The sequence below is a fragment of the Psittacula echo genome, assembly GCF_963264785.1.
Source record: "Psittacula echo genome assembly, chromosome: Z".
NCBI lineage: Eukaryota > Metazoa > Chordata > Aves > Psittaciformes > Psittacidae > Psittacula > Psittacula echo.
The window spans coordinates 14,568,059-14,584,866 of NC_137742.1; the positions used below are offsets into that span (position 1 = coordinate 14,568,059).

The 16,808-nt window shown below is 35.1% G+C and overlaps 1 protein-coding gene across 9 annotated transcripts in view; it reads left to right on the forward strand.

The window, feature by feature from the left end:
• The window catches only part of NIPBL (NIPBL cohesin loading factor), a 159,580-nt gene that overhangs the window by 73,909 nt on the left and 68,863 nt on the right, over positions 1 to 16,808 (forward strand). For 8 of the 9 annotated variants that reach the window (XM_080636687.1, XM_080636691.1, XM_080636689.1 and 5 more), the window contains exons 7-9: positions 898 to 1,058; positions 4,073 to 4,166; positions 14,185 to 14,817. In XM_080636687.1, coding sequence (XP_080492813.1) covers positions 898 to 1,058; positions 4,073 to 4,166; positions 14,185 to 14,817 — 888 coding nt within the window. The remainder of the gene's footprint in view (positions 1 to 897; positions 1,059 to 4,072; positions 4,167 to 14,184; positions 14,818 to 16,808) is intronic. The other variant, XM_080636695.1, reaches the window with a different exon arrangement.

Sequence of the window (16,808 nt, forward strand, 5' to 3'; positions counted from 1 at the left end):
GTGTTTAAGCTTTGCTTACCTGATTCTACAGAGTGCTAGCGTACACTTTATTAAAAAAAAAAGTATGTGTACATATACCCATGTGCCAGCTGTGCCCATTTTGCATAGTTGGTGTGTATACATAGCAATCAACAAATCAAAACAAACCAAACACTTCTACTTGTTAGCTATGGCCATTTTTCTGTACTAGCTAAATCCTTGGATTTGCCAAGATACCGTAAGTTTCGCTGCCAGCTTACTTAGCCTTACCAAAATCTTTGTAGTGTTGACCAAATTAATTCTAAGTTGGCTAGAAATATGCTCAAAGTATGCAGTAACTGGTAAAGATGACCTTCGGAATGAATGGATGTCTTTGTACTTCCCTTTTCTAAAAACGTTCTTGAAAAACATGAACACTGTTAAAGTATCTAGGGCATTTTTCTATTGGTAAGTAGATTTCTCATTGGATTCTTTTAAATAATTTGTTCTTGAAGTTTAGCATTGTGCTTAGAATAGATATAGATGGTTCTTTGTGTAATGTTGTATGCCTTATGAATATCTTGATAGTTACTAAAGGCAGTGAAAATAAATTATATGGAGAAAACCAAAGTTTTCTATAACCAGTAAGACTATGATACTGACTGTAATTAAGATGAATGTGGATAATAACATGGATAATCTGTACATGAAATTTAGTTTTTAAATTCTCTTGAAAATTAAAATCTTAGATATTGAATTTTATTCAAGATGTTTGTGGCAAAAGGAGTCAATCAGCAATGTAGATTCTTGTTCAGATTCAAGAGCTTACACATACAACACATAAATATCCACTATTATGGTTTTTTCTCTGAAACTTTTAAAAGAGTTGATGAGTGTATGAATATATCAGTATAGTTACTTACACTTTCTGTATTTCAGCTTCAGTATCCAGTCCCATTGTCACAGCTGGGATGAGGAATCTCCATGAAAATAAAGTTTCAAGTCAGTTATCTGGAAATTCAGCTAATCATCATGCTGATAATTCTAGACATGGCTCAAATGAAGACTACCTACAGATGGTGCACAGATTAAGTAGTGATGTATGTTAACTAAATCAGTTTATTATGATAAAGTAAATATTTATTATGATAAAGGAAGTATGTGTTTAGCTGCCTCAGAAGTCAGATACTTTCTTGTGTTGTTAATCTGTAAAGCCACTGAAAATATATTTTGATTTCTGATGCCACTCAACCATGTGACTTTACTGTGTGAGATTTAATTTTTGCTAGATCTCTCTTTCCTTTGGAACTGTTTGTAGCATTCATTCTGAAGAAATAAAGAAAAGTAAGAAATCTTCACATAAACTCATATGTGGGCTTATTTTAAAGAAATGGTAGAGTGTCTCTACAATTACTGTAGCAATGTGTTGGTGAAAACAATACTAGATTGTAAATAGTTGTATAGTTAACTTGTCTCTCTGAAGATCCCTGCAACTGTCCATTAGACTTGATATATCTGAATAACCTATTGGGTAAGAGTACTGTTGTCTGTGGCAAGAATTCCTATGGACATCTTTTCTTACTGATCTCTTATATGCTTTTATGGCCTGGTTTCTATGTAAGATGTGTTCCTTTAGTGACTTTTATTTCACAAGGGAAAAATTCTTTCTGAAGTCTTGAATCTGAAGGGAAAGATCCCACAACTTTCTCCTGGATTTTTTTGAACTACTGATTGATTTTCTTCATAATGAGCATCTCTTCATGTGGATGAAGCTTGTTGGGATTCTTCTTTTCAAGTTTGACACAAAATCTTGTTAATGGCACTTGAGTTTCAGTTTTGTTTTCTCATCAAAACCTGGTGGCAAGCAGGCCTTTTTTTTTTGGTTTTTGTTTTGATTTTTTTTTTTGGGTGGGTGTGATTGCGTCTGTGTTTTACAAAAAAATGTGGGTGACTCTTGTCTTCCTAAACTATCTTGTGGAAGCAAAAAAGTGTTGCATTCAACAAGTGTACTAGTTAACTCCAGAGTCTCCAAATCCCTTGCAAGGATTAATACAGTAGAACTCAAAGAGAGTTACGAGTCTTATCAGTCTTATGTTTTTGTATCAGTCTTCCTTGTTCTTTGCATTAAATATACATCTATCCCCCAACTATATTAAACTATCAAGATAAACTTGGGTTTGTTAAGACAGGATTTTTGAATAAATTTATAATACTTAAGAATAACAAGACAGGATTTTTGAAAAATTTCATAATAATTAAGAATAACTTCAGAATAACTTCATAACACTAAAGAGGGAGTATTTAAAAATATTCATCATTATTTTATGGTGCAAGCAATGCAACCACATCCTAGTTCATGAAAGCTTACAAATGTAACATATTCAAAATGGGCAGACTGCTAAAATATAGAGCATACCCTCCCTGGTCGCTTTAATTGGAAAAACACTAAGAGGAAAAAACTAATAGAATTGTGTTCTAAGTGTCCATGGATGATGCAACTGATGAAATATAGTTTCTTAAGGATTTATGTTCTTTGACTTGTAAGCACTTTCAGTCCATGAATATCAAACTCTTTCCTTTTCTGTAAGCAGTGTCATCTACACCTTCACAAGGTGTAACATTTACACTGTCTAGTCTACAGCTGTGCATGTGTGGAAATTGGCTGTTTGGCCCTGTCACAGGGAGCGTGTGGGGTTCTCTCTCCTTGAAATGCCAATTTAGCTTTCTAACTTACTACTGGCTGCTGATTTTTATCATGCAAACGTGTCAATGTAATTACAGTTGAGGCTTCTAACATTCTATCAATTGGGTTGAGATTGGTGAAAAGGATAAAAGGTATTTATTAGACAGATAGTTCAGGAGAAAAAAAAAAAATTGTATGTAAGAACTGCATGTATTGAGCTACCTCAACAGGGACCATGCTAGAATATTAGCTACTGAAATAACCCATTTAATTAGGATAAAGGTTAAATAACCTTAGAATTTCTTTGAAGACTTCCTTTGAATGACTTTACTCTTTAAAAGAGCTGACTTTTTGCAGTTTGTTTATAGTTACAGAACTTGTATCTTCATAGATACAGGTTTGTTAGTTTGTTATTTCCTCAAAAATTCCTATAGAGGTTGCATTAAAAAAAAAAAAAACAAACGACTGCTAAAAATGGGAAATACTGTTCTGAAGAACTTTTAAATCTAGTTTGGGCGTTGTGTGAACAAGTATGTTCCTGACCAGTAGAGAGCTCCGTGAAAGCAGTAAAAACCCCAGGTAAAACATTAAGTGGTAGTCTGAATAGTGGGTTTCATGTTTAATTTTAAGATAGTGTTGGGGTAAGAAAGCACATTTACATTATTAAAGATAGAGTGTGAGCATCATGACATTTTCATTACTATTGTATTATAAAGAAGCATGTCAGAAATTATGAATTGCATTCAAGCAGTTTGTTCTGTGTAGAACTAAGAAGACAGCAGAACTTGTTTGCTATGTTGGGGAGGTGCTATCAATACTGCCATTGAGTTTTTTCCTATCTAACTGTTGAGACAGGAAGTAACAAGCTAAAGTCACTCCAGTTATGTTTTACATGAGACTATCTCAGCTGCTGCAATGAGAATGCTAGAGATTCTGTTCAGTCCTGATGATACAAAGTCTTAATTTTGCTTCACTGTTAAAGATGGCATTCTAAATTTAGCTTCAAGGGTAGGTTAACTGAAAAAAATTATGAGTTTGCTTTGATAATCTTCATTTTATGCTCAGTTTCTTTCAGTTGACATTGTATAGAGGTCATGTATCTGCTGCTTTTCAGCTCTTCACTATGAGTGCTTGTAACAGAAAATTTCTAAATGAAATCTTCATGTGTACCAAAAGTGCTTATCTAGCTAGAAGACATGTACATAAATTTATTGTCATGTTAAATTATTCTTAGGGCTGATTGTTCTTTGGAATGTTGCTTATATAGTCTAAGCAGTCTAATTTACAAATATTTTTATATAAATAAGTATTTTTCTAATATTTCTTATATGCTTTCTTGTCAAATCCATTTTATCAGCATGTGTGCTAATTTCAGTCTTTTTTCTTATCAAGTGTTCATGTTTCTAATGTTAATTTTTATCATCACTTTAGGATGGCGATCCTTCAATAAGGAATGCTGCATCTTTTTCCTTGAGATCACCACAGTCAGTGTGCTCTCCAGCTGGAAGTGATGGAACCCTTAAAGGTAGTCTAGCAGTCATACATATCAGTGTATTTTTTCCCAATTTTAAAGAACAGAATGTTTAGAAAGGTATTTAGTTGTTCATCCTGACTTTTGTATTCAGATAGTATTATAGAGTATGTTATGTTTTGATGCAAAATTATTTTGAGCCCTGATCCAGAAGAAATTTCTGAAAGTCCAAATATTGATGAATCATCTTTCAAATCAAAGCTCAAATTCATGGAGGACAGAAGGATTTTAAATCCTTTCCAATATGAGGATTAAGTTCTTTAGAAGAATGGTTTCAGTTGCTCTACATAGGAAATGGTTTAAAGGCAGCATTACGAGTATTGAATGCTTAACCACCTCAAAAGTGTTTTAACATGCAACACTTATTTGCAATCATGAAATCTTAAGGACATGAAATTGAATGTAGTGCAATGAACTCAATACATATATTGTAAATGAAGCCTGAAAAACTTAGCTGTGGAGAAGGAGTAGGGTGAACTGTCAGTCTGCTGTGGGAACAGAGGAAAAATCTGCTCAAAATAATTCTTTATGCTAAATCTGGAATGCATACAGCGGTTTTTAGTATTATCCCTGAGAAGCAATGACTGAGATACATGAGACTTAGTAAGGTGGGGATTTGGGCATATTCTTTCTAATTTTCCTTTTCAGTGTTTATGTATAATAAAGATGTATATATTATAAAATATAGATTGTTATGTATATATTTATATAACAAAGATGCAACAGTGCTTTCTTCCTCTTTAGCCCTAAACAAAATTAAGTCTTTCCAGATGTGGCCAAGAAGGCCAATGGCATCCTGGGGTGTATTAGAAAGGGGGTGGTCAGTAGGTCGAGAGAGGTCCTCCTTCCCCTCTACTCTGCCCTGGTGAGACCGCATCTGGAGTATTGTGTCCAGTTCTGGGCCCCGCAGTTCAAGAAGGACAGGGACCTGCTGGAGAGAGTCCAGCGCAGGGCAACTAAGATGATTAAGGGAGTGGAGCATCTCCTTAATGAGGAAAGGCTGAGGGAGCTGGGTCTCTATAGTTTGGAGAAGAGGAGACTGCGGGGGGACCTTATTAGTGTATATAAATATATAAAGGGGGAGTGTTATGAGGATGGAGCCAGGCTCTTCTCAATGGCAAACAATGATAGGACAAGGAGTAATGGGTATAAACTGGAACACAAGAGGTTCCACTTAAACTTGAGGAGAAACTTCTTCTCAGTGAGGGTGATGGAACACTGGAACAGGCTGCCCAGGGAGGTTGTGGAGTCTCCTTCTCTGGAGACATTCAAAACCGGCCTGGACACATTCCTATGTAACCTTATCTAGGTGTTCCTGCTCTGGCAGGCGGATTGGACTAGATGATCTTTTGAGGTCCCTTCCAATCTCTAACCTACTGTGATACTGTGATACTGTGATACTGTGGTCAGGTTAGGTGGAGAATGAGAACAAGAGATAAGGGAGATTCCAGAGCAGGTGAAGTTACTGGCCTTGTGCAGCCTGGGTAAGAGATGTGTTTGGCAGGGATGGACCTTAGAGCAACCTTTCTGTAGTTATGATGAGATTATCAGGAAGACATGGGTCAGGCTTTTCAGTGTTGTAGAGGAAGGATAAGATACAGTAGACTTAAATTGAAATGGGAGGTTCTAACTAGGTCTAAGGAAAAACCTTTTCACTATGAGGACAGTCAAGTGTTGGAAAAGGTTGGTGAGAGAATCTGTGCATTTTCTATCCTTAGAGGTTTTCAAGTTCAGGCTGAGTAAAGCTCTGCATAATGTGGCCTTGCTCACCCTGCTTTGAGCATAAGGATGGAATAAAGACCTCCTGAGATTCCTTCTTAACCGAATTATCCTATGGTCCTATGACTGCTGAGTGATCTCTGTAGTTCATCTTCTGTAGGCATATACTGTGTTAAACAGTGATAGAAGAAATGTGGCTGAAGTGGAAGTACTTGTATAAGCATGCCAGCATCATCAGTATTTCATGAAGTTGTGTGCTAAAGGACTTGTAAGACTTATGTAAATGGTGAAGACTAAATGTGTTTGTTTTTCTGTCTTTGTCACACTGATCAGTTCAACAACATTGTGAATCTAAGCTACTTACACTCAGATACATGATTACTGCTTGGACAAAAGGATATTTGAATTATTTTTTGGTTAAAGTTGCTACTGTTTCATTTGGCTGTGTCAGAACCCAGTTTTGAAGGGATACCTTTTCAGATTATTTCTGAAAACAATCTGATTTTACAGTCTAGATTGTAATGTTTCAGCATTAGTGAGGCTGAAAAAGTACGAGAGGAGCTTTTTGATTTATTGACCTGTGTGTTAGCTTTAGTTTTCCTATTAATAAAGCACACAACTGAAGTACTGTTGCTAATGGTGCTACCATTTTGTCTTCTTAAGGAGATTAATGAACCCTGATTGAGAGAAATTGATGCTGCAAGGATCTTGCCATACATTTACTTTCTCTAATACCGTATTTTAGAAATTTATGGGAGAGGTGTAGATAATTAAAGTGATATTTGGAATGTAGGATCCCTGAGAGTTTTTGGCCTATTTTTTGGAGTGGAAGTTGTGATGATAAATTTTCCAGTGATGTAAAAAAGTTGATTTTTTTTTTTTTTTTTTTTTTTTTTTTATTGGTATTTTCATTAGCCTTTGAAGTTTGGTTGAAAGGTTGCACACTTTGATAAAGAAAATTAGCAAAATAATTCATTATTTGTTTGGGAGGACAAAAGGAATGGCACTAAGCATCATCAGTACCAAAGAGAGATCTCAGGGAGGATGTTATATCTAAGCTTCCTTATATAACATAGAAACTTGAGGTGATTACCAAAGGTATAGGTACAGATTATACTTCGTACTTTTGACGTGAAAGTAGCAAGGACTTCTTGAGGTGTGGAGAATGTGATTGCATAGTCTTGAATTACTTTAAGACTCACCATGGCTGGGTGTTTGACAGAATCTGAACAAGGAACAAGTTTCCAACTGAGGCAAATAATTGCGAGATGGAAGAAGTTGTATTATTTTGTTTATTCACTTACTGAGTTGAGTAAAATTTCTCTGTTATATGAATCTTTGCTATACTACTTTAATAAAGGTACCAGAGCAGCTGAAGTTTTATCCGGAAGTTCTAGGCTGGTGTTTGTCCTTTGGCTCTGCTTTCATGCTATCGTCTGTTACCACATCTGCCTTCTTAAAAAATTCATTTTTATGAATTCACCTATGAAGAATTAACATGGACTATTTTCTTTTTGTTGATCTCATTAAATATTCTGTGGATTCTGTTATCCAGGATCAGTCACACATCAAAATCCTTTAGCCATTTCTTCTAGTTTCCTGCAGCTCTGATACCTCAGAAAAGATTCGTGTAAGACAGCATCTAAAGATCTGCATAAAGGAAAGCTTTCCACACTGATTTTAGTCCATCGCATTCCAAAGAGAAGTGTTCATATAATTTACAGTCCTGTTTCCATACAGTTTCCTAAACTCCTGAGAAAACGTCTAAGTTAGGACTAGCAATAACCCTTCTGAAAGTATAGGATTTTGCGGTCTTTTCTAGAAATAAGTTGTATTCCCTCCAGAAATTCTTAATGTGTATTTGATTATTTTCCGAAAATTTTGGAACTATTGCTTTTATTTTCATAGGGATTTATAGGACTTCTTCAGAGAGATTTCTTTACACTTTGCCTCTCAGTGCATTGTGGGTGGCAAGAAGAATTAGGAATCTTCTCAGATCTGTTTACAAACTTCAGTGCTCTCAAAAGTACTTGTTAAGAAAAAGTGTCATCTCATCCTCTCTCCTTCAAAAGAAAGGTGGAAGAAATTTACTCAAAAGATTCTTTCTGACAGGGCCAGAATAAACATTCTTTTTTGTTTCTTTCTTCAAGTCTTAATTTTCTTATGCAAGGATTCTTCTGAATACATCAGTCCTAAGCTAGAACAGCCAAAGCTGAGTTTTTTCATGAGGCATTTGAAGCTCTGGAGAAAGTGGTAGGACTCCTTCCTGAAAACTATTGAAAGAGTAAGTGGAAAATGAATGCAGTCTGTCCCTAAAAACCTTCCAGTGTATGTTCTTTCTTTATCTCATGTGCTGTCCCTTTAAGTTTGAATTTTAAATTAAGCTATCGTCTCTGAAAATGGATGTCAGCATTATTAATCAAAATAAGCCATGATTTCTTTATATCTGGTACAAAACTTGGGGAAGATTTCTAGAAGAAGATTCAATGATTTTAGAAAACAGAACAGGAAAGAACTTGGGTGCTTCCCATCATCTTATCCCATCTGATGTTGGGTGAGCTGTACCAGTATATACTGCCAATAACCTCCATTTTTTTGTTGTTGTTGTTAAAATGTCAGTTACAAAAATGTTGTTGTTAAAATGTTGGTTGTTAAAATGGAATTTCCTTATTCTTGCCATGCAACCCATTTGAATTCTTAGTGCTAGAAAGCTTTTCTCCTAATGCTTAGCCTGAATAATTTTTGTTGCAGTTAGCCATGACACTTCTTGACTTCTTTGCAGTGGGCAAGGAAGAACCATTCATGTCCTTTTTTTTTTTTTTTTTTTTTTTTGTAGCAGTCATTTACACATCAAAGAACATTATCATGTCTTGCACTAATCTGATCTTCTCCAGGCAGAGCAGCATGGTCTCTTTCTATCATCTTTACATAAGCCACCATTTCTGAGCTTCTACTTGTCTTTGATTTTTTTTGCCTGAATTTTAAGTGGTCTGGAATTATCTTGAGTTGTACTGTCCTGAGTTGTAACTGTAACTATTCGAAGACTTAGAAGGATGAGTAGTCAGAAAAGTACTGTAGACAAGTTCGTATGATACTACTGTTGTATATAAGGACTTCATATTCATATTGCAACTTGTTTTAAGCATATTGGTGTCTTTCTGTAGAACTTATCTATCTTCCTCTCATGATGTTACAATTGTTCTTTCTCAGGTGAATAAAATTTTTTCGGTGCTTCTCACTGAATGTCTTTTGTTTCAAAAAATTATTCTAATTAGTCAAGAAAATTGTAATTTTTTATTCTGTTTTTGAAGGGAGTGGTGGGCCTCTCAAAGACTAAACATCAAAAGCTGTTATGATCTTTAGATTAATAAAATATTCTGTTATATGAGAAGTTATAAATAACATAATTTAAACTGCTGTTCTTAAGACAGTACTCTGGAAATCTGTATTTGTTCACTTACATTCTATCCATTTTTACGAAGAACAACTGATAGTTGATGAACACAGTTTTTCTATAGGGTATACTGCAATCTTACCATATTTTTGTCTAGATCATACTTCCTCAGCTGTTACTGAAATTATTAGGAGAAACTGCTAAAGACATGCTAAAGGCTAGATATGGCAATCAGTTCTCTTTAACCCACAAGATTGTTTTATGGAATAATATATTTTGATTTGATGATACTTACTCTTAACAAATTCACTTTGCAATACTACCTCTTTATTATTACCTCAATCCTAGTACCTAGTCCTAGGATTTACTCTTCCAGTATGTACTTAAATCATATGGGCTATGTAGAATACTCCGGGCAGTTGTTAACCATACTTTTGAAGGGATTTTTTTCTCTTCTTAAGTCTGCTGAAGACAAATATTCTCCAGATGATTATTACCAATTCTGAGATTGGTTTAGCCAGAGTTCCAGGATGAATTTGTCTTATCCCATTTTTATGAAAACATTTCATTTATATGAAAGTGGTAAATAGGATCATATTAAATACAAAAAAAAAAAAGTATGAGACACTTCCATTTACGCATTGTGATTCTATTCTCTTAAAATCTTTTGGCAGTAGTGTTTTCCTCACATTCTGTTGTCATCATCAGGTTCTTAGCTTTCTGACAGATAAACATCAGTATGAATGCAGAGTGGATGCTCTGATTCTTTTCTCCTTCTCCAGCTTCTGCCTTCAGGAGCTTAATTACAATGTAATTACTCAGATGTGAAGTCTAATAATCCACAAGGAGCACATATAAATTTCTTAAAGCCTCTCTTTCCAGAGACTTTTCCAGTAAAAAGTCTGGAATGCTGTGTCCGGGTTTGTACAATTTGGTACCCACCTAGAGTCTTGAGGATCACTTTGCTATGGATTTAAAAAGGTGTAGCACTTGAATGTTCCTGAAGTTTCTTTCCAATGTGCTATGAACCAAGTATTAGATATTAGTCTTCATTTGTTCACTAGCAGGTTTTTGCCAGCTTTCATGCATAGGTAATGATGCTTCTGGCAAAAGAGGATGTAGGATGGGTGAAATACTTTCTATCAACATCTGGAAACCTTTATCTGCAGGGGAGTCAAAGAAATATGGAGATATGGTTTTGAGTAACCCTTTGGAAGTTTGAGTATTTTTGGAAGTTATTGTGCAAGTGGAAATCTAGTAATTCTTTGAAATTCTGTAAAATATGTGAATCCTAAGTTCTTGATAATCTTAATAGTTGTTTTTTAACCATGTGGATCACAACAAAGAAAGTCATCAGTGGTGTGACTTTGGTGCATCAGCTTTGAAAAGCAATCAGCCTTTACTCTGAATAGGCTTACAGATCATCAGAGAAAGTATCATGAATGCTTAAGTGAGATGCAACTGCTGTGGTGTGATTTGAAAGTGTGTAGACAGAAAACGTAAGATGGAGATGTCGGTGATGCCTTCAGTCTCCTGGAAAGAAGCTTATTTGTTTGCTACTGAAGTTACTGATGCACAATGAGTGAGTGAAGCTCTGTAAACAAACAAGAAGTGGTTTTGAAACTTTACATTTTTAAGAAGGCTAAGTCACTGCCAATGCAATGCATTTCATAGTTGCTTGCATTATAAAGGATTTGATAAGAAATCAGTCAAGAGTCACAGAAAAAAATTGTTTAAAAGTTGCTACAGCAGTTGATAAAACTTCTTCCATACTCAGTACCATCTACCACTAGGAATCAGTAGGAAAACTAATTAATACAGAGATCCAGTTCCAGGATTATTATGGATGGTCAGGATGACTGAAAGACTGTGGAGGTACTATTGATGGATGTATTTGTTCTCTGTAGAGGTCTAAGTTGCTACTGATGTTACCTGCTTCTCAGCTACATTTGGTGTTATCTGGTTGACCGTCAACATTTGCTGTTTGGTAATGATACAATGACCTTCCCAAATCAGTGGAGAATTTTTTTTATCTTACAAGTTTTACATATTCCTGCCATATAAAGAGGGATTGCATGAAGTTCTTTTACTGATGCTATGGAAGATGAACTACAGAAGGTCAGATTTTTCCGTCCTGAATTACCGGACAGCCCTAGATTTAGACTTAAAAGCTGCTGAAATTCCATTCATTCCCAAAGATCATTTCTGAAGATCATCATATTAATTACTACATTGACAGCATGTGGTAGAACAAAATTATCAACCTTGGAATCTCAACTGGTTCAGCAAACAGATCATACAGAACTGTGTGTCTGTGTATTCTTTCTACAAAAACATTTCTTCTGTTATTAACAAGTCTTGTAAAAGCTTTTGTTTTCAAACATATAATGGCTCAAGCCTTCTCCCATAGGAAATACTGCAGACTGGCTTGAACAGTAATAGACAAAATTCTGTCTGTAGAATGGGTGATGTTTTGTCTGATGTCTAAGCATTTAACAGAATGTGGTACATATTCAGTGTGTGATACCTGTTCAGAACTGCTAATATCTGCAGTGGAGTGAAACTGTTCCAGAACACTTCATCTTTTTCAATTGCTTTTCACTTCAGTATATAAGTATTGTAACTTCTAAGCCTCCTAGTTGCCAGAGGCTTAACCATCATTAGACATCGCATAAATATGTGAAGTTACTGCCAAAACATGTGCACTTACAGTGCAGCTTGTAGGCCTTACTGTCAACCTTTTAGGAATTTCCTTCAGGAGAAAGATACTTTCAGATATCTATTCGTAGTGCTGCCTAAAAGAGGGAAAACTTTTTGCTTTTGTTTCTTCATTTACTGGATTCTATGTATGTTCAATGGAATGCACTGAAATCCTTCTGACCTCCTCAAGTCTACCCAAAGATAATACTGTGTCTGCAGTATTGTTTTTCAGCATGTCAAATGCCAAATTAATGCCAAATCAGAACAATCTTGTCATGTTTACTTAAAAATTTAGGACAAGGGAGAATCAAATCTCTGTCCTCTATTTGAAGTGTAACTGTGAAAACCAGTAAATGTTCAGTTGTTGCAACTTCAGAAATATTCATGTAAGAGATAATTCAAGAGTAAGATGCTAGTAAGATCTCTTTGAAAAGTTTTGAGCTGCCTGTAATATTTGTAGAAGTGAAAATGCAGCTTGTCATGAATGGTAGTCATTACCATAAAATAAATAAATAAAATCAATAGCTAATGATTTCTGCTACACATTACGCTAAGACAATCTTTTAAATTACCAAAAGAGACAGTACTAGGGGGAGCATCACAAAAATAGAAATTTTTGGTGAAAAGCAAGTGAGCGATTTTCAGGGTGTAGCTGGGAATTCAGTACTGGTGGTTGAGTGTGGTATCTAATTTGAGGAGGGGAAGCAGAATAGTGGAAAGTTCTTGAGAACTGGGATGAGCCAAAATAAGACTTCCCAATATTGTGCATGTTATTGGCAGAGTATAGAGGTGTTGCCAATGATCAAAAAGGGGTAAGATAAACCCATTTCATAACCTACTCTCTATATACAGAAGTATGCTCACAGAATGTACTAGGGGGAGGAAATAAGTATAGCAGTGTGTGCAAAGAAGTCATCAGTAAAGGCACACCTTTCATTTGAATTTAAATTTTGCTAGAGGTATTCATCTTATTTTCTTGTACAGGTCAGTACATTACTTAATGATTCTTGATATTTCTTAAAATATCTAGTAGAAATTTAAGCTGCAGAATAAAGCTACTTTCTTGTTTAGTAGTGTTTCTTGAATGAAGCACATGGGAACCTGTATTACAGTTAGGTTTTTATTATTGTTCGAAGTACTGACCTATAGTGATGGGTATAATAATGAATGACTAATAATAATGTCAGTCACTACTTTCTGAAGACCAGCATTCCCGATGGATTAATAAATCTAATAAATGTTTGCTTTAACAAGAGGAGGCTGGCCCTATTGGTCCAGCGAAAAGGCTTCCCCTCCATTCAGTATTCCTTTTTAAGCCAAAAATTACAGGTAAAAATTATGATTAGGACAGGTTGAAAAGCTTCTCTGTTTTTCAGAGTTTTTTTCTGGGCTAACACTTATGTGGAGCTAGTTTAATTTGAGGAACAAAATATTTAAATGTGATTAATTGGACAATGTTTTTAATTAAAAATGTCCTCTTTTAAAAACTTCTCTAGACGCACTTAAAGTCTGGAATAAGTGCATGTAGAAGGAAAACTTCGTACATTAAAAGAAAAAAGGGGGAAGGAGAGATAACGCAGGAAAAATACCTTAAGACAATTAGTGTTATCTAGATAGTAACAAGGGGGGGGAGGTTAGAATAATTAATGTTAATTAAAAAGTTGAAAATGAGCTGTCAGAATCAAAGTTAAGGAGGTTGTGTATGTTTTGGGTTTTTTTGTTTTGTTTTGTTTTTTTCTTAAAAAGAAAAAAGAATTAAAATGTGGGGCTGAAATAGCTAATGCCTATGCACTGATCATAAAGTTTTCGTCACTGGACCTTATTATGAATCTTTTTGATCTTTCCTTTTTCTGTAGTCAACTTGCTTTCATTGACCATTTTCTAATAGTTGATATTCTGAACCTGCAGGTACTATTTTTATTTGTTCTTTTTTGGTGGTGGGTTTTTTCATTCCATCTTCTCTGAAATGATCCCTTGCCTACCTGCAGTGCACTGTTAAAGTTCCTAGGAAATGCACTGCAACTATCTAGATTACGTCTTGATCAAGGAATGATATGCATCCTACCAATCTTATTTAGACCTTTGTGAACACAGATATATGTAGAAATACACATTAAAATTATGTAGGTTATATTTAGTGTGTTTTTATATAAACATGAAACAACATAACTGTTCAGTTTTTCTGAATTATTATTCTAGGATCAAGACAACCTTTAATCCAACAGTCTCAGCCTCCACCTTATTCATCACCTAGAGATGTTCCCCCAGACATATTGTTAGATTCTCCAGAAAGAAAGCAAAAGAAACAAAAGAAAATGAAGTTAGGCAAGGATGAAAAAGACCAGACTGAAAAAGCTGCAATGTATGATATCATTAGTTCTCCTTCCAAGGACTCCACTAAGCTTACATTAAGACTCTCTCGTGTAAGATCTTCGGATATGGACCAGCAGGATGATATGCTTTCTGGTTTGGAAAACAGCAGTGTGTCAGAGGGTGATATTCCTTTTAATGTGCAGTACCCAGGACAGACTTCTAAAACACCCGTTACTCCACAGGATGTTAACCGCCCACTAAACGCTGCTCAGTGTTTGCCGCAGCACGAACAGACAGCTTTTCTACAGGCACAACAAGTGCCTGTTTTACAACAGAACACTTCAGTTGCTGCAAAACAACCTCAAACTCCTGTGGTACAGACACAGCAACAGGTTTCGCAACAAGGAACTATAACGTCATATGATGAAGTAGAGTTGGATGCATTGGCTGAAATTGAGCGGATAGAACGCGAATCAGCTATTGAAAGGGAGCGATTTTCAAAAGAAGTGCAAGATAAAGGTAAAAGGATTGTATGTGTGTATACACTATATATTATATAAATATATATATATGCATATAAACTCCATATATATATATATTAAAAAAACTTCTTGTCATTGTCACATAGTTCAATTCTGTTTACTCAGCGTAGGTTCTTCTGTGACATTCATCTCCATTCCCCTCCAACAATGATCTGTAACCTCTCATATACGCATATTTTTAATATCTGGTGTTCTTTATTTGGGGTCTTAATGTATGGAAAGTGAAGATCTTGTTTCAGAATTCTTTTTAAGTTACTCTTATTTTGAATCATGAGACTGAATGACGTGCAATTGATGTTGTTTATAGTTTCTAAAATCCCAGCAATATTATAAGTCAAAATTTGTAGTAAGTTTTGGTAGTTGAATTATTAATTAACTACCCATGTTGCCTAATTTATGAAAATACACATTTGAGCCTAATGTGAAGGCAGTATTAGATTAAAATCACATCTATTCTTTTAAAAGAAGTGTAATGATTCAGTAAGATACACTACTATCTTGTCTCCAATGTTTGTTCAGCTGGATATTCATTATTGTGTAGGTATTACAAGCTTTAGAGAACTACCATTAATCTATGTAGTCTCTAGCACAGAACCAGATACGACTCAGAAATGTTTTCAGTAGCTGTACTGGTGTTTAACTGATTTCATTGAATCTATCCTCTTTGGCTTGTTTTGTTTTGTTTTCTCTATTGTTAACTGGTTTGAAGGTCTCAAAGTTCAGAAATCCCAAAATCAGATGCAAATCTTAAAGACAACATGTATTTTATGAATTGCATAGTAATAGGTTAACATAAGTATTTTTCACAAACTTCCTTTGCGCTGTGTTTAACTTCTGAGAAAAAATCTTCTACAGTAAAATCCTAATTTATTAGACACTCCCAAGAAAAATCTTGCAGAGTCAAAAGTGATGGAAATTCTGATTTTGTAAGTTGTGTAAGGTGAAAATCGTCAGCTTTGGACATTCCTGTGTGGATGCAACTGAATTTAGATACAGCTTGTGTGTTTAACTGGCACAGAGAGCACAAATTTTCTCCCTACTCCAATTGGGTTTTTTCTTTTTTCTTTTCTTTTTGTTTTTAAAGATGCTGGGGCAGGGGGAGAGGAGGAGAGAGAGTTGTGTGTCTGTTTGAAAATGTGATTTTTGCAGTTACTAAAAGGTTTAACTTCTCAGATATTTCTTGTTTAGTGACTAAGTCTTTTTAGGAAATGTTGTATGTGAATATACAGAAGAAAATACGTGCTCACCTTAAGAGTGTTCACCTTTAATTTTAATTTAGTGAAATGGGGAATTTGCCTCTTTGCTGAAATCTCTTCTACTGATTTTAAATTTATTGATCGAGAGCTTGTGGTTTGTCTCCTCGTACTATAAAAGCTACTTTTTATCTGTACACTTCTGGTAGAATCTCATCACATTTTGGTTGAGAAGCATCTGGAAAAATACACTTAAAGCAAGACTAAAACACACTTTCTCTTTTGTTATGGCTTTCAGGAAATTAGTTGTAAAGTTTGTTTACCGTAATTATGTAGCCATGGGCTGACTCTGATTTGTTTCTTTTGGAGAAAGAAGTGATTTTTATAGAAAGTGATCTCTCCCCTTCACCACTTCTCAGTAATCACCTTCCCAAAATTATTTCAACGTTATGCTTCCCTTCTAACTGCATCATCTGGCAGGTCTCAGTTTTTTCTGAGTTCCTGGAATTGGTATTGATCAGGTGCAGGATTTGCTACCTTATATTAAGACAGATGTTCACAATTTATTCACTGGTGGTGTGTTGCTAGACAGCAGCTCGTTTCACTTTGGCTGCTGAGATTTCAGCCATGAATGAATAGTGTCGAGTAGAATGATTTTTAGCAGTCTTGTGGCAGATTTCCTGAAAAGCTGTTACCTTGGAAAAATAGGGGGTTTATTTTTTAATAATGCTTCTGCATTGCTTGTGAGTTTGTACTATGTTTACAAGTTGTCACA